At 44.2% G+C, this 22,740-nt stretch overlaps 1 protein-coding gene across 6 annotated transcripts in view; it reads right to left on the bottom strand.

Annotated features, from left to right (window-relative positions):
* ICE2 (interactor of little elongation complex ELL subunit 2) overlaps positions 1–22,740 on the bottom strand; it is a 158,966-nt gene that overhangs the window by 18,210 nt on the left and 118,016 nt on the right. For all 6 annotated transcript variants that reach the window (XR_003852373.1, XM_029574921.1, XM_029574922.1 and 3 more), the window contains one exon: positions 5,927–5,977. Coding sequence is in view for 5 of the 6 variants with exons in the window: in XM_029574921.1 (XP_029430781.1) it covers positions 5,927–5,977 (51 nt within the window). In the remaining variant the exon portion in view is untranslated. The remainder of the gene's footprint in view (positions 1–5,926; positions 5,978–22,740) is intronic.

Below are 22,740 nucleotides of genomic sequence, written 5' to 3'. Positions count from 1 at the left end.
CCCAGGATCTGTAGTAATGCACATAAACTAATCTGCACACAGTTACACCTGTATTATGGAATACACTCAAACAGGAGCAACCCTATCTATGAAAAGGCAACACTACAAATATTAAATCAGGCCCTAAAAACCAATACACCTCTTATTAGGAAAACAGAACTAGCAAGCAGCTATATATCCCCACACAGAAATAATTGTAAAACTATACTAATAAGCAGAATAAATGTTTCAAAACAGCTATGAACAGAATAACATCCAACAATTAAAAACTCATAAAAACTATTAAAAATTCTCCAAACACCAATAAAATATTTCAAAAAGGCAGACACATCACATAATATTAAATAATTAAAATTGCAGTCAATCAAGAAAAATAAACTTAAAAAGCCACCTTTACTTACCCCCTCCAGCAGCTCTCCTACTCCTCCTTCCATGCAGGCAGTAGCACACAGCAGAAGCAGCAGTAGAGGCTAAGCTCTATACTCATGGTCTTCTTCCTTAGGACCCATGTCTCTCTCACACACACCATACCAGTCATGCTCCCATGACCAGTTTCTGTCTCTCACACACCAATCATCTACCAAACAGTCTTTGACACACACAAACACCAGTCACCTTCCTGAACAGTTTCTCTCATGCCATACACACACACAGGCTTCCCACTCCCGTGTTCTACTTACATATATGGGCTTCTCACTCTCATAATCACTTTCTCTGTCTCACACACACACACACTCACCAGTCTCTCACTCCCATGATTGTTCTCTCCACATGCACAGGCTTCTCATTCCCATAATCACTTTCTTTCTCTCTCTCTCTCACACTCACACACCAGTCACCTGATCTCTCTCATGCATACCCACACACAGGCTTTTCACTCCCATGCTGTGTCTCACACACACACCCAGGTTTCTCACTCCCATGCTCACTCTTCACATGCACAGGCTTCTCATTCCCATAATCACTTTCTTTCTCTCTCTCACACACACACAAACACACACCAGTCACCTGATCTCTCTCATGCATACACACACACACAGGCTTCCCACTTCCATGTTCTGTCTTACATATACAGGCTTTTCCCTCCCATGCTGTGTCTCACACACACCCAGGTTTCTCACTCCCATGCTCACTCTTCTTCACATGCACTGGCTTCTCATTCCCATAATCACTTTCTCTCTGTTACACACACACACACACACACACCAGTCTCTCTCTCATTTCCATGCTCGCTCTCCACGTGCACAGGTTTCTCATTCCCTGAATCACATTCTTTCTTTCACATTCACACACACCAGTCTCTTTCTCTCACACACAGTCACCTTACCAACCAGTCTCTCTCTCATGCATGCACACACACACACAGGCTTCCCATTCCCATGCTCTCTCTCACAAAATCAGGCTTCTCACTCCTATGCTTTCTTTCACACACACCCCCACACCACCAGGCTTCTTATTCCCATGCTTTCTCACATACCCAGATTTCTCACTTCCATGCTTTTTCTCTCTCTCTCACACACACACATCAGTCACCTCCCTAATGTCTCACACTTTCACATGCACATCAGTCATCTCCCTGAGCAGTCACTTTCATTGTCTCTCACATATACACACACATCAGCTCTCTGACCAGTTTCTCTTAATCACAGACATGCTCTCAATCAAATATATTCTCTCACTGACACACAGGTTGCTTCTCTCTCTTTCTCTCACTCACTTCCTCTCCCTCCCCCCCCCCCCCCGAGCACAAATGGTAGCTGCAGCAGCCGCCTCCTCCTCCAGCTCCCGCAGGCCAAGAAAGAAGAATCCCATCGGCCGCAGGAGGCTCATGCTGCTATCTCCTTTCCCGATTACCGGCTGCTTCCATTGCTCGGGGGCCGATGCTGCTGCCGTTGCTGCTACTTTTCCACACGGCATGGCCTTTCTCCTTCCCATGCACCGCACAGTGTATCACTTCCTGTTCCGGGTCACGGGGGAGGGGGGGCGCAGGTGCGGGAAGAAGGAAAGGCCAGCCGTGGGTGCCACAGCTTCTTCTAGCACCGCTGCCACTCCCACTGGGCTTGAACGTGCTGATAGCCTGGCGGCAACGGCAGCAGGGAAGGAAGAGCAGCGGGAGAGCCCGGGAGCACGCGACACACCAGCCGGTGCTTGGCGACACAGTGGTGTGTCGCAACACACCGGTTGAGAAGTGCTGGATTAGAAGGCAAGTCAGGCTGAGAAGCCCTAATATGACAGGCAACACAAATAGAAAGATACTTAGGCTTCTTGATTACCGGCGCCATCACTGCGGTAAACGTGCGTCAGAACGGCTCGTGCTCAAAAATGAAATACGCCCCAAAAATAAGTGCCTAGAAGAAAATGCAGCAAGGTGCACACACAACCAGTGCACCAAGTTAAGCGTGTAAAAACGTTTGTGCACGTAAAAAGAGAGCCCAAAAACCGAGCGCATGTGTGCACAGAGCCAACCCACTGCACACACCGAAGACCTATAAAGGGCAGCCAACATGCACAAGAGCACGCAAAAATAGCCACTGTGGTCTATCATGCAGCATGTGAGAAAAAAAACCTGAGCAGGGCTTTGCCCACTGCGGGATGCTTAACCAGCCAGGTTGTCCAGTTCCCTAACCCCAATGGGAACGAAAACGAACATCAGCACAGCACGCTGAGAACGGAGACCGCAGGAAGTCCTGAAACCCCTCTGTCTCTGATTCAAATAAAACTTTCTCCTTTTTTTTTTAAACATTACCTGAGCCCAGCGTTTACCAGCTGAGAACAGAGACGGTCTCCGGCTGCGGGAGGAGAGAGCATCTGCCATCACCACCGCGCTCAGCCTCCTACACCTGCTGCCTTTTCAACTGAACTAGCAGTTAGGTCCACGCTGGGAAACCCAGCTACCGGACCAAGGCACACCATGGAAATCACCTCAGGAGTTCTCAACTAGGGGAGGGACCTTAAGGTATCACTGCAGGAGAGGGGAGCTTTCTTTTCCTCAATTTAGAATTTCAAATTTCTCCTTTCAAAAAGCTCAAAAGGAGATGCATGTCCACCATTTGCTGGAGACGGAGAATACAGGCAGGCTGGGGGTCACTGCAGGGTTATGTATACTGTCACATCAGCTTGCTCTGTTTCCATCTGCTGGCAGAGGAGCATAAACCCACTGGTCCTGAGTCCATCTGTCTACATGCCAGGAAAGCCAGCAATAATGCAATAGAGACAGATGATTTAAAGCAAAGGGAGGCCAGTGGAGACCATCCAACTGGATGTTTGTTTATTATATATAAAAATGTGATATCCCACCTATTGAAAAAGAACCAAAGTGGTTTCATTAAAACAAAATGTACAACAAATCAAACTCTTTACTAATCTCACTGCCCTTTCTATTTCAACATTTCTATTTCTACCCTATTCTGTTACCCACTCTCTAACCATATTAACTTAAATCAGTACTTCTCCACTAGCCTCCATATACTTCCTTGAAAAAAGTTTCTTCTAAAACTCAGTTTAGTTCCTCACAAAAATCCCCAGGGAGAACATTCCAGAAAGCTGATCTATAATTTTGTAGATGTTTTATTTTTATGGATGGAATATTGTAAACCTGGTTAGAATTGTGGATCAGTGGGCTATAAGCCTTTTTAAATAAACAAAAACAAATTGTGTAGATGTCAGCCTTGTCTTATTCAGAGATGGTACAAATCAGCAAATAATGCTGTGATGATCTAAGTCAGTGGTTCTCAACCGGTGTGTCGCCAAGAACACGCAGGTTCTTGGCCACATTTCCCGGTCCCCCGCTGACCCAGCTGCTCCCCGGTCCTCCTCCGCCCGGGCTTAAAATGCTGTCAGCTTGGGCGGAACGCGGCAGAACAGCTGGAGTCAGCGGTACCGGCATGGTCTCTTGGTCCCGCCCCCCCCCCGCAGCCCGGAAGAGGAAGTGGTGAGCAGCGGGTGCATGAGCGGGAAGAAGAGACCATGCTAGTGTGGTCAGCATTGGCCTGAAGAACAGAAGAGAGGCGCGGCCTGAGGAGTGAGCAGCACGGCTCAGAGAAAAATGAAGAAGAACGTCAACCCCCGCGGCCAATGGGACTCCTTTCTCCGCGAGAGCTGAAAATGAAGGAGGTTAGGGTAGGGAGGAGGCTGCTGCTGCCACTAGTTCTGAGGAGGGAGGGAGGGAGAGAGAGTGAATGAGCAAGCAAGCATGTGTGTTTGGGATCCTGTGTGTGTGAGTGAGAGATTGCATGTATTTGAATGATTGAGAGCCTGTATATGTGAGAGTATGTCTGTGATTGAGAGCACGCCTGTGAGAGAGAGAGCATGAATGTAAGTTTACGATTGGGAACCTGTATGTGTAAGTTTGTGATTGAAAACCTGTTTGTGTGAAAGAGTTTGTGTGTATGATTGAGATCCTTTGTGTGTGAGAGAGATCATGTGTATGTATGATTGCGAGCCTGTATGTATAAGTAAGAGAGAGAGCATGTGTGTCTGTGTGTGATTGAGAGCTGGTTTAGGTGAGGAAGCATGTGAGTATGTGATTGATAGACTGTGTGTAAATGAGAGAAAGAGAGAGAGCATGTTTGTAAGCATGTGAATGAGAATCTGTGTGTGAGAGAAAAAGACCGCATGTATGTGTGTGATTGAAAGCCTGTGTGTGTAAGCATGAAAAAAGATAGACAGCGTGTGTGTAAATGTGTAATTTAGAGCCTATATAAGTGAGAGAAAAAGCATGCGTATATGTGAGTGACTGAGAGCATGTGTGTATAGGTGTGTAACTGAGAGCCAGTGTGAGAGATAGCGCTGATATGTGACTGAGAGAGAGGAGAAAGTTTCAAGCAAACCACCCCTCCTCCTGCTAATTCAAAACAATCTCAAGAGACCTGGATATCAAACGTTCCCAGGTATGCAGAGCAAAAAAATTTTTGTATCCTTATTTTTTATTACTGGGTCTTTGTGTCTGCTATTTTGAAATATTTTATTAGTATCTAGAAATTTTTTTATGAGTTTTTAATTATTGGATATTCCACTCATCAGCTGTTTCGAAATAATCTGTTCTTTTTGTTAGTATGGTTTTACTGCTACTGATTTTATATTTCTTGATTTGTTTTATAAGGATGGGTGATGTTTCTTTTTTCCTTTATTACACTGCATACAGAGACTCTGGCTTGTTGCAGTTTCCAAGTCAGTTTTTTCTGTATGCTTCTAGTTATGCGTTTTGGTCTCTTTATTCTTTGTTAGGTGAGGGTCAGCACATCAAGCCAAGTTTCTGTGTAGGGCTCTATAGCAGCCTGACTTGATCCGTTTTCTTAATAGGAGATGTATTGGTGTCTTAAGGCCTGGTGTAATATTTTCAGTGTTGCCTTTTCTTAGGTAAGGTGGTTACTGTTTAAGTGCTGGAAATTGGTGCTGTTTTGGTGTGGGATGTTTACTGTTTATGCAATTTCTGTTCGGACAGAATACATATCTTTTCCTTGTGTCATTTTAAACAATAAAAATAATTACCGGACCTTTACTTTTTATTTCCGCCGTGAATTGTAATGAGCAGTGTGTCATACATGTGAGCGTGGCCTGTCAGGTGTGTCAAACCACTGATCTAAGTGACTGGTTAGGTTCATATCTGCTTAAGTACTCTGCTAAGTAGCTTGGAAGTCCTCTTTTTAAGCACTTAAAAAAAAAAAATCAAAACATAAAACCTTAAATTTAGATCTCATCTATATCGGCAACCGGTGAACAGAATACAAAATTGGGGTTTTGTGATCATACTTCTTCCCCCTACAAGCAGTGTAATTGTAGTATTTTGTAACAACTGAAGTCTCTTAAGACTTATCTCAGAAAGAACATAGTACAGAGTGCTACAATAATCAAACCTGTTTGTTACAAATAATTTCTACTGACCCAATAAAACAAAGAACTACTGAAATAAAGCAGCAATACTCACCCCGACACTTTCTTTAGGATGTTCCGAAGGATATTCAATGAATTGATAGGCCTGTGAATTATATTTAAGAAAATCATGCTGGAATTTACATTTTTAAATCTTCTGGGTTAACTGAGTACTCAGGAATGACAAGGGGTGTAGGTAAAGTAATCTATAAGGTGGAAGTCTGAGTGAAGCACACAGCAGCAGGGTACATTAGCAAAGATCATGGGCAGTAAGTAACAGATGTTAACATGGTCCCTGTGGTCTGACTAGAGTTATACTTAATGCCACTGGCCATAGGATAATTTTAAATATAAAATAACTTCAGCAATAGCACATTTACCTGGTCTCCAGTACAAAGTAAAGCAGAAACTTTATGTAACATTAGTGATCTGTAAACTGCATTTTTACTAGTTAACTTTTCATACAAATATTCACATCATTTGGCTTGACCAACTACACTTTGTTTTGACCTGATGAAAGGAATGCAACTCCCAAAAGCTAATCAAGAAATGTATTGTTAGTTACTTACCTGTTGTAGTGTTCTCTGAGGAAAGCAGGATGTAAATCCTCACAGGTGAGTGATGTCATCAGAAGAGCTCTGGCTGGTATCGCTGACATCACAGCTTCTACAGCTTTCAGAGCTCTACTGAGCATGTGCAGGCTTGTCCCATGTGATGGGCACTGGACAGGAACCCTCTCAGTTCTTTTAATGAAACTAAATAAAAGAAGTCAATTCCTAGGAGAGGCAGGAGGGTTCTGTGAGGACTTGGAGAACACCTGGTAAGAAACTTTTGTTTTCTCCGAGGCAAGCAGGATGTGAAAGTAGTCACAGGTGGGGAATCTCTAGCTATAGGCTGCCTTCAGACAAAAATGGGAAAATACAACATGAAGAATGTTTTTGATGGCAACAAGTCATTTTCCAAAAATATTAGTCTGTTCTAAAATCTAGAAATAAAAATAATGGGCCCTAGCGGGGATGGAGCTAAATTCTAAGCCTCAAATAAACCTTTCAGCACAATTGATCAAACTTTTTGTCGTATCAGGAGTTCCTAGGGAAAAAGGAACACAGTGTGAATATGTGGATTGAACTCCATGTTGTAGTTTTCAGATCTCTTCCATGGATGCTGAACTCAGATGGGCCACTGACGCTGCTATGTTTCTAATGCTATGAACCTTAACATTGTCTTCTAGGGTCAAACTTGCCCAGGCATAACAGAAAGAGATGCAATCTGCTATTCCATTAGTCAGTGTTCATTTGGCTATGGCAATTCCAGGTTTATCTGGGTCAAAAGAAAGAAAAACCTGGGTGGATGGTCTAAGGGCTTCCTTCCATTCCAGACAGAAGACTAAAGATCTCTTGCACTCCAAATTATGCAAGGCCTGCTCACCTTTGTGGGCATATGGCTTGAGGAAAAAAAAAAATCCTGGAAGGACAATTTACTGGTTAAAGTGGAAGTCTGACACTTCCTCAGGAAAGAACTCTTGATTGCTTTCAACATGGTTTGCGATGATTTCTAAAGTTGCCGACACTGTTGTGCTTGTCAAAGCTGTGATACCTTGCCGCTCTGCCTGTATTCCCCAGATCATCCCTGAATTGAAATCATACCATTCAATTTTTTATATGTAATTTTTTTCACATATTATTCTTCTCTATCAAGCTTCTTATGTGTTATGATTTTAGTTTCAGGTTTTACTCAATGGTTTTAATATTATGTATGTTTTATTGTAAATTGCTAAGAACCATGTGTACCTTGCGTTTCCTACATTTTAATAAACTGTAAACTTGGGATGTGTCTGCAGAACCACTCTATTATAAAACTTTCTATGAGGTAGATAAGTCACTGGAGTCTGGTGCTCGCTGGCTCTGCATGCCAAGGTGACTGCCACCAAAAATATGACATTCCAAGTCAGGTACTGCAGCTCACAGTAGTCTAATGGTTTAAAGGGAATTTTCATCAGTTGGGATAAAACCACATTGAAGTGCCAAGGCACATTTGGAGGTTTTAAAGGGGGCTTTAATAAATGTAAACCTTGCTATAAATCTGACAAGAGATAGGTTTATCGACTTCATGAAGATAACTTCCAACTGTACTGTGATGAAACCTAACTGAGATATGAAGATACTTGAGCAATTTTTTTTTTTTAGTAAAGTAGGAGAAAGGATCTAGAGCTTTCCTTCATACCAAAAAAGCAAACCTCCTCCATTTACAACCATATAGCCTTTAAGTAGTCTCTTCTAGAAGCCAAAAATATCTGAGGTTAAAGAAAAGTTCCTCAATTCTGTGTGATGAGTATGGGAGAATTCCCAAACTAAATTGCAACCCTGATGGACAAGTCCTGAATAAGTGTGCACTAAACCTGTCTTGGCTATTATAGGATTATGGGGATTATAGTGCCCCATCCCTTTACGAGTTTCAGGAAAGTCTGTGAATGAAGGATAAGACACTCCCCTCAATGCATACAGAATACATTCAAGGCTAGTTTGCCTGTTAACCCTCTCCTTAGACTTTCTTGTTCACAGCAACAATATAGATCGATGCTGGGTGTGACCTACTTGATGAACATCTGCTTTGATATACCTCTGTCAAAGAACTACTCATGCAGTTCCAGGTACCTACTCAGTTTGTCAATTAGGACATTCTCATTGCTTGACTCTGAGTGTAATTTTTAAAATGTATTTTTATATTTATTTATATTCTGCTTGTCGGTCCCTTGTGAAATGCAAGTTCCCTATTCTTACTGCTTCCCAACACAGAAGGTTGGATCGTGTTCCCCCTGCTTGTTTAGGTAGAACATAGTACCTTACTTTCAAGAAATTTATCCAATGAAGTTTTTCCTAAGCTGACCAAAGACTTTAGATGTGGAGCCCCTCAATGTGAGTTCCCCATAAGAGGATGGATGCATCCATGGTTAGACAATTTGTATTGGAGGAAATTTGGAAGGCGACCTCCTTTCATGATATTTAATTAGATCAGCCACTAAGACAGTGAGTTCCTGAGCTGCTGGGAAACTTGGGTGTTTTGGAGATCCTGAGTGGCTTGAAGTAATTATTTGGGGTTCCACTGGGCTTGTCCCATGCAGAAACGTGCCAAGGTTTATGTGCACTGTTGTTGCTGTTAGACCGAACATTCTCAACATGTCCCATGCTAATGTCCGATAACTCATTTCTTCTAGAGTGATGACCTCTCTTAGAAACATGATGGCAGACTGCCTCCATAGCATGCAAATTTTCTCTCATGCATATTCATTGTGGATATCCTGAAAACTGACTGGCTGGTGGGTCCCCAGGACTGGGTTGGGGACCACTGATCTAGGAGGTATAAAAGTAGGTTTCCCAGGAGACACGTATATCCTCCAAAGAGGCATTACACTCTGTATCCCTGTTACCCTGAACCCAACCAACTAGTGCATGAGAGAAAATTTGCATGCACTGCCTCTACAACATGCAAATTTTCTCTCATGAATATTCATTGTGGATACCCTGAAAACCTGACTGGCTGGTGGGCCCCCAGGACAGGGTTGGGGGACCACTGTCCTAGATGATGTAGAGGATGGATCAGTAATGACTTACTGGTCTTATTCAATTCACCACTTCCTTGATTTTTATCTCTGAAGAAACTGTCTCCCATACAAGCCACGTCAGGGAAGCCATCTTGCATATCTGTTCTGAGATCTGAAGCTTGCAGCCATGAGAGTCTGTGAATACCAATTTCTTATGGCTCAGTAGAGCTCTGAACACTTTAAAAACTGATGTCAGTGATTCTCCCTGGGCTCTGTCTGATGACAACATCTATTTGTGAGGACTCTCACATCCTACTTAACCTAGGAGAAAAAGATATCACCTTATGTTTCATTTGTTTGTCAATCTTAATTTCTGCTCATAAGCCATCAAATTTTACTTTATAATTTTATTTATTCAAGTTTTTCAAACCTTCAAAAACAAGTCTATGATTGCTTATTATATATATATATATATATATATATATATATATATATAAAACAATATATTAACATCATCCTTAAGTATTCTCTCTCCCACTTTCTGCAAGTTTGATGTGTGAATTGTATAAATAGAAACTGAATTTTTTGGGAGTGTCTGCCTCCACAACTATGCTTCCAGCTCAGTCAGAACCTGTTCCAATCCCACTCACTATGGCGTGATCTGAGGCACAATGGGCCTTCATTTGAAGCCATCACAGACCTTTTCGCATGATTAAGATCTCTTATTCCACAGCCCAACTATCAATGCAACAGGACCCAGTAAAGGTGCACAGACTGTAGCTTGTTCCAGAAATAAATATGATAATCTCATAATGCATCAGTATCACAATTCTTCAGTTTCACACCATTTTGTGACCGCACTGAGTATTGTGTGCAATTCTGGTCACTGCATCTCAAAAAAGATAAGAAAATTAGAAAAGGAGACCAAAATGATAAAAGGAATGGATCAATTCCACTATGAGGAAGGGCTAAAGAGGCTACAGTTCTTTAGCTTGGAGAAGAGACAGCTGAGGAGAGATATGACAGAGGTTTGTAAAATCAAGAGTGAAGTGGAATGGGTAAATGCAAATTGGTCTTTGTACTGAAAGAGTAAACAACCAAGGGACATGCAATAAAATTACTAGGTAATATATTTAAGATAAAGAGGAGGAAAAATATATATTTTTTTACTTAACACATATTTAAACTCTGGAATTCGCTGCTGGAGGATGTGGTAAAAACGGTTAGTGTAGCTGGATTTAAAAAAAGGTTTGGAAAAATTCCTGGAAGAAAAGTCCATAAACCATTATTAAGGCAGACTTGGGGAAATCTACTGCTTTTCTTTGGGATAAGCAGCATGGAATTTATCGATCTTTTGGGATTCTGCCAGGTACTTGTGACCTGGATTGGCCACTGTTGGAAACAGGATATTGGGCTTGATGGACTTTTGATCTGACCCAGATTTGCAAATTTTATGTTTTTATATGTACCCTGAACCCAACCAACTAGTGCCACTGCTGGAGGATAATTGACACTCACTCCCCTTCCTTTCTTCCCAGAGCTTTAGTAACTACCTCCATATCATTCCTAACCACTGCTGGCTTAATAAACATGAGTCAGGTCCAGGACTCAGAAACTCTGGACTGCTGCAGAGTGGTGCTCTTATGGAGGCAGCCAATATACAGAGCTTGAATTACCACATAGACTATATGTGCAAATAAAAGTGACAAAAATCACTAAGGTGCAGATTTTGAAAGGGATCTAGCCTGCTGGTTAGATTTAGCAGCTTGTTGAGGTGAAAATTTTCCCCCAACAAGCTGCTAAATCTAACCACCAATCAGGTTTAGCAGCTCAACTTGAAGGCATTCCAAGAACATAAGAAACATAAGAACATAAGAAAATGCCATACTGGGTCAGACCAAGGATCCATCAAACCTGTTTCCAACAGTGGCCAATCCAGGCCATAAGAACCTGGCAAGTACCCAAAAACTAAGTCTATTCCATGTTACCATTGCTAATGGCAGTGGCTATTCTCTAAGTGAATTTAATAGCAGGTAATGGACTTCTCCTCCAAGAACTTATCCAATCCTTTTTTAAACACAGCTATACTAACTGCACTAACCACATCCTCTGGCAACAAATTCCAGAATTTAATTGTGCGTTGAGTAAAAAAGAACTTTCTCCGATTAGTTTTAAATGTGCCCAATGCTAACTTCATGGAGTGCCCCCTAGTCTTTCTACTATCCGAAAGAGTAAATAACCGATTCACATCTACCCGTTCTAGACCTCTCATAATTTTAAACATCTCTAGCATATCCCCCCTCAGCCGTCTCTTCTCCAAGCTGAAAAGTCCTAACCTCTTTAGTCTTTCCTCATAGGGGAGCTGTTCCATCCCCCTTATCATTTTGGTAGCCCTTCTCTGTAACTTCTCCATCGCAATTATATCTTTTTTGAGATGCGGCGACCAGAATTGTACACAGTATTCAAGGTGCGGTCTCACCATGGAGCGATACAGAGGCATTATGACATTTTCCGTTTTATTCACCATTCCCTTTCTAAAATTCCCAACATTCTGTTTGCTTTTTTGACTGCTGCAGCACTCTGAACCGACGATTTCAATGTGTTATCCACTATGACGCCTAGATCTCTTTCTTGGGTTGTAGCACCTAATATGGAACCCAACATTGTGCAATTATAGCATGGGTTCTTTTTCCCTTTATGCATCACCTTGCACTTATCCACATTAAATTTCATCTGCCATTTGGATGCCCAATTTTCCAGTCTCACAAGGTCTTCCTGCAATTTATCACAATCTAATGTACTAAAAAAACTCAAGCCACTGCTGCACTCACAAGACTTTCGTACTGTTATCACAATTTATCACAATTTAATGTACTAAAAAAACTCAAGCCACTGCTGCACTCACAAGACTTTCGTACTGTTATCCAATCCTCCCTCCTTACAAAACTTGACTACTGTAATTCTTTACTCCTAGGTCTCCCACATGCCACCATCAAACCGCTCCAAATGTTGCAAAATGCATCAGCTAGAATCATCACTAACACCTGAAAAACTGACCACATCACCCCAATTCTGAAAGGCCTTCATTGGCTGCCTATTCCCTTCCGAATAATCCACAAAACATTAACTACCATACACAAATCCATCTTCTCCCACAACTCCCTCTGGCTTGACTCACCTTTTAGCCCTGTTATACAGACCCGTCCCACCAGGTCTGTTAACAAAGGAACCCTGCAAGTGCCCTCTCTAAAAATAGCACATCTCACTTCCACTAGGGATAGAGCTCTTTCTATTGCAGACCCTACGCGATGGAATTCCATGCCCATGACGCTCAGATTAGAATCCTGCCCAATCAAATTTAGATCTAAACTAAAGACTTGGCTATTCCATCAAGCCTACCCTGACTAAGCTAACTCCCTTTGTGAATCCCAGAACTGCCTTTGTATAATACACCTTTTACCTTGTATAAATACACCTTTACCTGACTCCCTGTATAGCATTAAATTCTTGCCCCCCTCCATTCGAGTATGTAATTCAACATTGTTGTTTGAAACTATTTTTATCCCTATTTATTAGTTGCCTCTCAGTTGTTGTTGAACTTTCATTTACTATGTTTACTTTCCTAATTTCTTGCCTCTGCCTTAGTTATTATATTCAACCCTCTTCCCTTCCCCTGTTACATTGTATTTTCTTTGCTTTTGTTAATATGTGAACCGGCATGATGTGCCTTTCTAATGTCGGTATATAAAAATTACTAAATAAAATAAAAATCTGCTTGTGATTTAACTACTCTGAACAATTTTGTGTCATCTGCAAATTTGATTATGTCACTCGTCGTATTTCTTTCCAGATCATTGATAAATATATTGAAAAGTAAGGGTCCCAATACAGATCCCTGAGGCACTCCACTGTCCACTCCCTTCCACTGAGAAAATTGTCCATTTAATCCTACTCTGTTTCGTCTTTTAGCCAGTTTGCAATCCACGAAAGGACATCGCCACTTATCCCATGACTTTTTACTTTTCCTAGAAGCCTCTCATGAGGAACTTTGTCAAAAACCTTCTGAAAATCCAAGTATACTACATCTACCTGTTCACCTTTATCCACGTGTTTATTAACTCCTTCAAAAAAGTGAAGCAGATTTGTGAGGCAAGACTTGCCCTGGGTAAAGCCATGCTGACTTTGTTCCATTAAACCATGTCTTTCTATATGTTCTGTGATTTTGATGTTTAGAACACTTTCCACTATTTTTCCTGGCACTGAAGTCAGGCTAACCAGTCTGTAGTTTCCCGGATCACCCCTGGAGCCCTTTTTAAATATTGGGGTTACATTTGCTATCCACCAGTCTTCAGGTACAATGGATGATTTTAATGATAGGTTACAAATTTTTACTAAGTTGGGTAAAGTCAGCGTTCTGTGATTAAGCTGATTCTATTTGTGAAATTACAGTCAAGTAATATGTCTATTATGGGTTTGTTAGGATTTATTTTGAAAACCCTCAGAATTTTTATCTGAGAAAGTTTTAAATAGTTTTGTGGTGTATATTACTGTAGGTAATGATTGTAGTGTCATTTGTTGTGAACTGGTCTTTAGGTGTATGTTATAGCCTGTACAGCCATTTTATGAAATTATGTTTTTCTGTAAATTGCCTAGATCTTTATATAGGCAGTACATAAGGTTTGAATAAACAGAAATATAAACAAACTCTGCCAGTGAGCACTAATTTTCAGCATTCCCCAGCTAAACTGATTGCTTATCCCTGAACACAGATATAGTTGGCTTTAAATTTAGCCAGCTATGTTTTAGTCAGGTAGATTAAGCTGGCTAGGTTGCGGATGAAAAGGTATTTTAACTCAGACACTTAAGCTGTTTTAAACAGGCCCTTAAATAATGGCTCACGCATACAGAAAAACAATATCACAGAAACAATTTTAATTATAGACATTGTTAGCTTTTTGCAGAGTAGGTTGATCATATTTGTGCATAGAAACATAGAAATGACGGCAGAAGAAGACCAAACAGCCCATCCAGTTTGCCCAGCAAGCTTTCACAGTTATTTTTCTCATACTTATCTGTTACTTTGACCGCTGAGGTCAGGGCCCTTATTGATAACTTTTTTGGTTCTAATTTCCTTCCACCCATGCCATTGATGTAGAGAGCAGTGCTGGAGCTGCATAAAAGTGAAGTATCAAGCCTAATTGGTCAGGGGTAGTAACCGCCACAATAAGCAAGCTACTCCCATGCTTATTTGTTTACACAGACTATGCAATTCAGTCCTTGTTGGTAGTTGTCTGCATGTACATCCTCTTATCTTCATTCCCCCCTGCCGTTGAAGCAGTGAGCTGCGCTTTAAATGTATTCAAAGTGAAGTATCAGGCTTAATTGGTTTGGGGTAGTAACTGCTGCAACAAGCAAGTGTTAGGGTTTTGAGGTGTTGGAGTGGATTCTTGGGTACTGTGGTGATGGCCACTCCCACGGGGAGAAGTCCCATGATGAATTACAGTACTAGGCTAGACTCTATACATGCAGACACAGAGAATTCATATTTATTATACAGCTTGGTGGTACTGCCCAGGGGTGGCAGCAGTGAGGTAACCCAGTAGAGTTAGTCCAGGGGTCCTCAGGAGAGGAGACCAGTCCCACGTACATGTAGATGGTAGGCAGTGCAGGGTAGAAGACAGAGTCCTGGATGCAGACTCCCAGCACTGAAGCTGAAGATGAGACAAGCTGACAATGTTAGTTACTCACTGAAGTAGATAGCTGTATTGATGAAAATCCTGGCAGGCAGAAGTAGCTGAACTGTAGGCACCAAGGTAGGGAGAGCAGGACCTCGAGGAGCGAGTACCCGGTATCCCAGATAGGTACCTGAAAGAAAGCACAAGGGCCCCCGAGGAGCGGGTACCCAGGTTAGAGATGACCCCGAAGGGCAGAGAGAGCTTCCAGTGTCTGCTAGGAAGCAACAGAGCAGCTTAGACTGGAGCAATTCCAATCCTTGCTAACTCAGTTTGTTAGCAAATGAAGGGTAAGCTAAATACCCGGATGGCGTGACGTCACTCGGAGAGGATGCCCCCGAGGTTCCCACCATGACGTGGATAAAGATGTGGGTGGCTTGCACGCGTGCACCCTCGGAGACCCTCAGGAAATCCATGGCGAACACCGTCACCATTCTGGGGACGCCGGAGAGAGCAGCATGAAGACGCGGCAGCAGTCATCTTCCCAAGGCTTGAGGAGAGAGAAGGAAGAAAGGTGAGGCACAGAGGTCGAAGCCGTCTGAGACTGACGGACGCAACAGTAACCCCCTTCAAAGGGCCCCCTCCAGACCCCTACCTGGTCTTGGTTTTTGAGGATGCAATCGATGAAATTGACAGAGTATCTCTTTGTCCATGATATTTGCCAAAGGTTCCCAAGAGTTTTCTTCTAGTCTGTATCCCTCCCATGACAGGAGGTATTCCCAAACTCTGCCTTGTATTTGATGTCTTCTTCTGCATCAACAGGAGTAGGTTCAGGTGTCTTGGTGGAAAACTCGCTAAGAGCAAGTTGTTTCAGCAGCGAAACATCGAATGTATTATGAATCTTCATAGCTGGAGGAAGTTTCAGAATATAGGTGAGTGAGCCCAATCGTCGAAGAATTGGAAAGGGTCCAACAAAGCCTGGAGCAAATCGAGCAGAAGGGAGCTTGAGTCTAAGATGTTTGGTAGATAGCCAGACTATCACTAGGCTAGAATTCAGGAGCCTTGCTATGGTGAGCGTCATAGCCTCTCTTTAGCTTTTTGTCCTGCTTTCTGGAGCATCTCTTTAGTCTTTCGCCATAGCTGCTGTATATCTCTGGCAGTAGATTGAACTGCCGGGGACGACACAGAAAGTGGAAGTGGTAAAGGTGGTAAGGGTTGTCGTCCGTAAACCACTTCAAAAGGTGTAGATCCAGTAGATGATGCTGGATGCGAATTGATGGCGAATTCAGCCCAGGGCAACAGTTCAGTCCAGTCATTCTGTCATGTACCAACATAGGTGCGGAGGAACTGCTTGATAGTTCTATTCATACTCTCAGTTTGGCCATTCGACTGAGGATGGTATGCAGAGGTGAAATCAAGTGTGATGTCGAATTTCTTACACAAGGCTTTCCAGAACTTTGCTGTAAATTGAGCTCCTCTGTCAGAAACAATGTGTTTTGGCATGCCGTGTACGCAAAAGATGTGACTGATGAATAGTTTAGCAAGTTCCACGGCTGAAGGCAAACCAGGGAGAGCCACGAAGTGAGCCATCTTCGAAAATCGATCCACTGTGACCCAGATGGTATTGTTACCTCCAGAAAGTGGCAAGTCCACCACAAAGTCTGTAGCAATGTGGGTCCACGGCTCATCTAGTACTGGCGAGGGTTGAAGCAGGCCCCAAGGGCGTCTGGGCGGAAGTTTCTATCTGGCACAATTGGAGCATGAAGCTATGTTAGCAAAAGGGTCTTCCTTCATGGTGGGCCACCAGTAGTACTTTTGTAGCTTAGCCAGTGTTCAACATTGACCAGGGTGTCCGGCCAGTTTCGAATCGTGAGCTCATGCTAGCAACTTCTTTCTTAAATTGCAGGGTACCGGATGTGTAGCTGTCAGAATAACTCTCTTCAGGTCAATGATATGCTGGGGTTCATCAGGTACGTCTTCAGAGAGAAAAGAGCGAGTTAATGCATCTGCTCTGACATTCTTATCACCCAGGCAATATTTCAGCACAAAGTCAAATCTGTTGAAGAACAGGGACCACCTCGCCTGTCTATGGTTAAGGCGTTGAGCATGACGGAGGTACTCCAGATTTTTGTGATCAGTGTAAACAGTGACCTGATGTTGTGCACCTTCAAGCCAAGGGTGCCATTCTTGAAATGCCATTTTTATTGCCAGCAATTCTTCCTCAATGCCATAGTTCTTCTGCTCTAGCGAGAAGCGTTGGGAAAAGAATGAACAGGGGTGCAAGATCTTAGAGTCACTGGTCTGGCTTAGCACGGCTCCTACACCTACATCAGAGGCATCGGCTTCCACAATGAAGGGTCGTGTAGGGTCCGGATGGCAGAGACATGGTTTGCTCGAGAAGGCGTCTTAACTTCTGAAATGCAGTCATGGCCTCCGTAGACCAAGTGGCAACGTTGGCTCCCTTTTTAGTCATCGCTGCTAATGGAACAATCAATGAAGAGTAATCCTTGATGAAAGTCCTGTAGTAGCTGGTTAATCCCAAAAATTGTCTTACAGCTTTTAGGCCAGTGGGTAGAGTCCATTTTTGAATACTCTCAAGCTTCTGAGGGTCCATCTGGAAACCTTTGAGACAATGTACCCTAAGAAGGGCACGGATTCCTTGTGGAATTCGCATTTAGTCAACTTGGCATATAAGCGATTCTTGCGAAGTTTCTGCAGAACTCTTTTGACATCTTCCTGATTGGATTGCAGGTCCTGGGAGAATATCAAGATGTCGTCTAAGTAGACAACGACACATTGGTAGAGTAGATCACGCAGAATATCGTTCATCATGTTTTGGAAGACAGCCGGGGCATTGCACAAGCCGAACGGCATTACCAGGTATTCAATGTGCCCATCCCGGGTATTAAAAGCAGTCTTCCATTCATCGCCAGAGCGGATGCGAACTAAGTTATACGTTCCTTTGAGGTCAAGCTTGGAGAATATCTTGGCTCCCTGTAACCTGTCGAATAGCTCCGAGATGAGTGGTAAAGGATAGCGATCCTTTACAGTGATCTCATTCAGACCTCTGTAATCAATACATGGACGTTATGTTCAGTCCACGAAGAAAAAGCCTGCGCCAGCAGGAGACTTGGAAGGTCTTATGAAACCTTTCTGGAGATTCTCCTGGATGTACTCTGACATCGCTTTATTCTCTACCACAGAGAGGGGGTAGACCCTTCCTTTGGGTGGCTCCGTTTTAGACCTCAAATTGATGGCGCAGCCGTATGATCTGTGTGGAGATAATACATCAGCGGCTTCTTTTGAAAACACATCTTGGAAAGATGCATATTGAGGCGGCAGCCCAGGCAAGAATGGGGTAGTTGGCATGCATGGTATTGGAGAGACCTCCATCAAGCATTTGCCATGGCAATCTGGACTCCAACGTGAAAGCTCCAAAGTGGCCCAGTTGAATTGTGGCATAAGTTTCTGCAGCCACGGTAGCCCCAGTACCAAAGGGTGCATGGCCTTCTCTAGCACAAAGAAGGAAATAGTCTCTGTATGAAGAGCACCAGTATGTAAGCTCACTGGTTCTGTGAGCAGGGTTACTTTACCCAGTAAGGGCTCTCCAGGAATAGAGGACAAAAGTAGAGGAGACGTCATGGTAGTGGTGGGGATCTGCAAATGTTCCACTAGACATTTCAAAATGAAATTTCCCCCTGCCCCAGAATCCACTAAGGCAAGGTTCTGGTATTCCAGAGGTCCGCAGATTAAGGATACTGGAAGAGAGAGTGGAGGAGAGGGTGCAGTTAGAACTAAGTCCTCCCACAGGACTTAGGTCTGCTAGTTTCCTGGACAATTTGAACAGCATGACCAGCTTGTCCACAATACATGCATACTTCCAACCTCTTTTGAGTTCATCTCTCTTTTGAAATCAAATGACTGCGGCCCAATTGCATTGATTCTTCTTCGCCCGCAACGGGACCTGGAGGAATAGGCCTGGGTATAGACTTGACTCGAGTCTCTCCCTGAGGTGGTCTTCTGGGACTCTTGACCTCTTGAACCTTGTTGCCAACTTCATCAGTTCTACTAAGGTTTCAGGCATCTCTCGAGCCACCAAGTCATCTTTCAACCGGGAGTTCAGGTCTTCAAAGAAGAGGGTCTTCAGGCATCTAGGGTCCCAATGTAATTCAGAAGCCAACATTTTGAATTCAATGGCGAAGTCTGGTAAAGGTTTATTACCTTGCTTAAGATGAACCAAGGTCGATCCTGTTGTCGAGTACCGGGCAGGGTCATCGAACACTGATTTGAACAGTTCAAGAAACCCGGCAAGATCATTCAAGATAGGGTCATTGCGCTCCCACAGCAGTGAGGCCCAAGCCAGCACTCTTCCGTCCAGATACGAAAGATGTAGGTGGTCTTGGCATACGCTGTAGGAAAATGGTTAGGTTGCAGAGAAAAGTGCATGCAACACTGATTGATAAATCCTCTACATATCCAAACTTCACCCAAGAAGCGTGTTGGAGCAGATAGAGGCACTGTAGTCTTGACCGTCACTTCTGGTGGTGCAACTTCTTTACCTGCGGTAGTCGGTATATTCATTTGTGCATGTAACTGGTTAAAGGCAACAGTCAAGTTATCCAACGAATTCTGTTGTTCGGAGATTCGCTGGGCCAGGCCCGGAATGGCCTGCAAAGCGATGAACTGAGCCAAATCCATGGAGTTAGGGTTTTGAGGTGTTGGAATGGATTCTTGGGTTTGTATTGAAAAAAAACAAAACCCACAAAAAAAAAAAAAAAAAAAAAGTAGCCAGAAGCTAGAAATAAGCTAGGAGCAAAAAGTTGACTAGTTCAGCTCAGTTACTCACCTTGGAAAGGTGTTGAGGTAGTATGATTGGGTTTGAATAGGGACCAACATTTGTTAATCAAGAGAGCAGTGAGTCACTCAGGCTGACTAACTGAAGTTAGTCTGTTTGTATTTCCCAACCCTCCCCCACCCACCCCTAGCTCATCCCTTAATTTATAGGCAGGTGCCACTTTCACAAAAAAAAAAAACAACTCAACAAAAACTTTATTGAGAATTCGATCAGACCCCGCTAGGCCACTACCAGACACATAGTGAATTCACTAATACATTTAAAGGACGTTAGACACATTCCTACTCCCATAGCAACCCAAAACTTAACTAGGAACTGATCAAAACTGAGATGAAGGCAGCAGTCCAGCAGCAAGAGGGGGGCTTCCCAGTCTTTTGCATAGAGTGTCACATGTATGATTTTTTACCCACCGGTGAGAAGTTGTACATGTGCATGTGATGCAAAGAGCTCCTGGCTCTCAGAGAATGAGTCCGATCTCTGGAGGCTAGAGTGGCAGACCTGGAGGAGCTTAGGCAGACAGAGAGGTATATAGATGAGACCTTCAGGGACATAGTAGTCAAGTCCCAACTTCACACTGGCAGCCCTGGTGCTGCCTTGGAGGAAGAAGGTCTCATGATGGGAGAGCACCAACCAGGTGCAGCAGAAAAGGATCCTGTAGCAAGGACCTGCTCTCCAGGTGATGCATTGTCCTTTCGCACTGAGGATATCTCCCCAAGGCCTACTGCCCAGGAGGAAAGGGTTAGGTCGGCCGTCATAGTTGGTGATTCGATTATTAGGAATATAGATAGCTGGGTGGTGTTGTGAGGCCCGATCGCGATCGCATGCGATTGGGCCTCCCTACCTCTTTTCCGCCGGCGGGGCGGCACGCCATCCTTCAGGGCCCCCACAGCACGGCTCGCAGCGTGCAGACGTCTTGCCGTCGCGGGACGGCATCGGGTGCGACGCGGCCAGCTCCGCCCCTTAAAGGGGCAGGATCGCGAGGACGAGGCCGGCCCCGGAAACTGACGTCAGCAGGGAGGGAGATTTAAGCGGTGCAGTGCAGGCATCAGACGCCTTCACAATAGGTCCCGTGCTTTGCTGTGCCCTGGTGTGACTTTGCTGTGCCTGACTCTGCCTTGCCTTGCTACCTGCCTACCGAGACCCGGACCGTGCCTGACGCTGCCTTGCCTTGCTACCTGCCTGCCGAGACCCGGACCGTGCCTGACGCTGCCTTGCCTTGCTACCTGCCTGCCGAGACCCGGACCGTGCCTGACGCTGCCTTGCCTTGCTGCCTGCCGAGACCTGGACCGCGCCTGATTCTGCTTTGCCTGCTGCCTGCCTCGACCCGGATTGGACTTGACTCTGTTTTCCTGCTGCCTGCCTCGACCCGGATTGGACTCTGCTCTGTTTGCCCGCTGCCTGCCTCGACCCGGATTGGACTTTGCTCTGTTTGCCCGCTGCCTGCCTCGACCCGGATTGGACTTGACTCTGTTTGCCTGCTGCCTGCCTCGACCCGGATTGGACTTTGCTCTGTTTGCCCGCTGCCTGCCTCGACCCGGATTGGACTTTACCTTGCTCTACCTGCTATCTGTCCGGACCCGGATTGGATTTGATCTTCTCTGACCCTTGCCTCGCGTGGAACCCGGCTTGGGCTCCCTGGCCTGTACCTGTCTGCTTTCTCTTGCTAGGTACTGAGGGGTCTTGCTCCGGATATCCACCCTCCGGTGACGAAGGACATCCCGGTTCCTCAGGTGGGTGTTCTTCCGTGCCGGGTCAAGGGTCCACTGATTAACAGGTGGCGTGTGGGCGTGAGGATCGCCTGGTAACATGCCTACATGGTGCGAAGGTGGCGGACCTCACGCGTCACCTAAGAACATAAGAAAATGCCATACTGGGTCAGACCAAGGGTCCATCAAGCCCAGCATCCTGTTTCCAACAGTGGCCAATCCAGGCCATAAGAACCTGGCAAGTACCCAAAAACTAAGTCTATTCCATGTTACCACTGCTAATGGCAGTGGCTATTCTCTAAGTGAACTTAATAGCAGGTAATGGACTTCTCCTCCAAGAACTTATCCAATCCTTTTTTAAACACAGCTATACTAACTGCACTAACCACATCCTCTGGCAACAAATTCCAGAGTTTAATTGTGCGTTGAGTAAAAAAGAACTTTCTCCGATTAGTTTTAAATGTGCCCCATGCTAACTTCATGGAGTGCCCCCTAGTCTTTCTACTATCCGAAAGAGTAAATAACCGATTCACATCTACCCGTTCTAGACCTCTCATGATTTTAAACACCTCTATCATATCCCCCCTAGATAGGATTTTAGACAGTGCTGGGGAGGAGCCTGCTGTTTTGGTACATGTGGACATCAACGACATAGGAAAATGTGGGAGGGAGGGAGGTTCTGGAAGCCAAATTTAGGCTCTTAGGTAGAAAGCTTAAATCCAGAACCTCCACAGTAGCATTCTCTGAAATGCACCCTGTTCCACGCTCAGGTCACTAGAGGCAGGCAGAGCTCCGGAGTCTCAATGCGTGGATGAGACGATGGTGCAAGGAAGAGGGATTCAGTTTTGTTAGGAACTGGGGAACCTTTTGGGGAAGGGGGGAGTCTCTTCCAAAGGGATGGGCTCCACCTTAACCAGGGTGGAACCAGCCTGCTGGCGCTAACCTTTAAAAAGGAGATAGAACAGCTTTTAAACTAGAACAAAGGGGAAAGCCGACAGTCGCTCAGCAGCGCATGGTTCGGAGAGAGGTATCTTCAAAGGATACTAATGATGCATTAGAATTAGGGCATCCTGACAGTGAGGTTCCAATAATTAG

Source organism: Rhinatrema bivittatum, chromosome 13, assembly GCF_901001135.1.
Source record: "Rhinatrema bivittatum chromosome 13, aRhiBiv1.1, whole genome shotgun sequence".
Classification (NCBI taxonomy): Eukaryota; Metazoa; Chordata; class Amphibia; order Gymnophiona; family Rhinatrematidae; genus Rhinatrema; species Rhinatrema bivittatum.
Note: the sequence above shows the minus strand (reverse complement) of the source record. Positions and strands in the feature narration are given on the sequence as shown.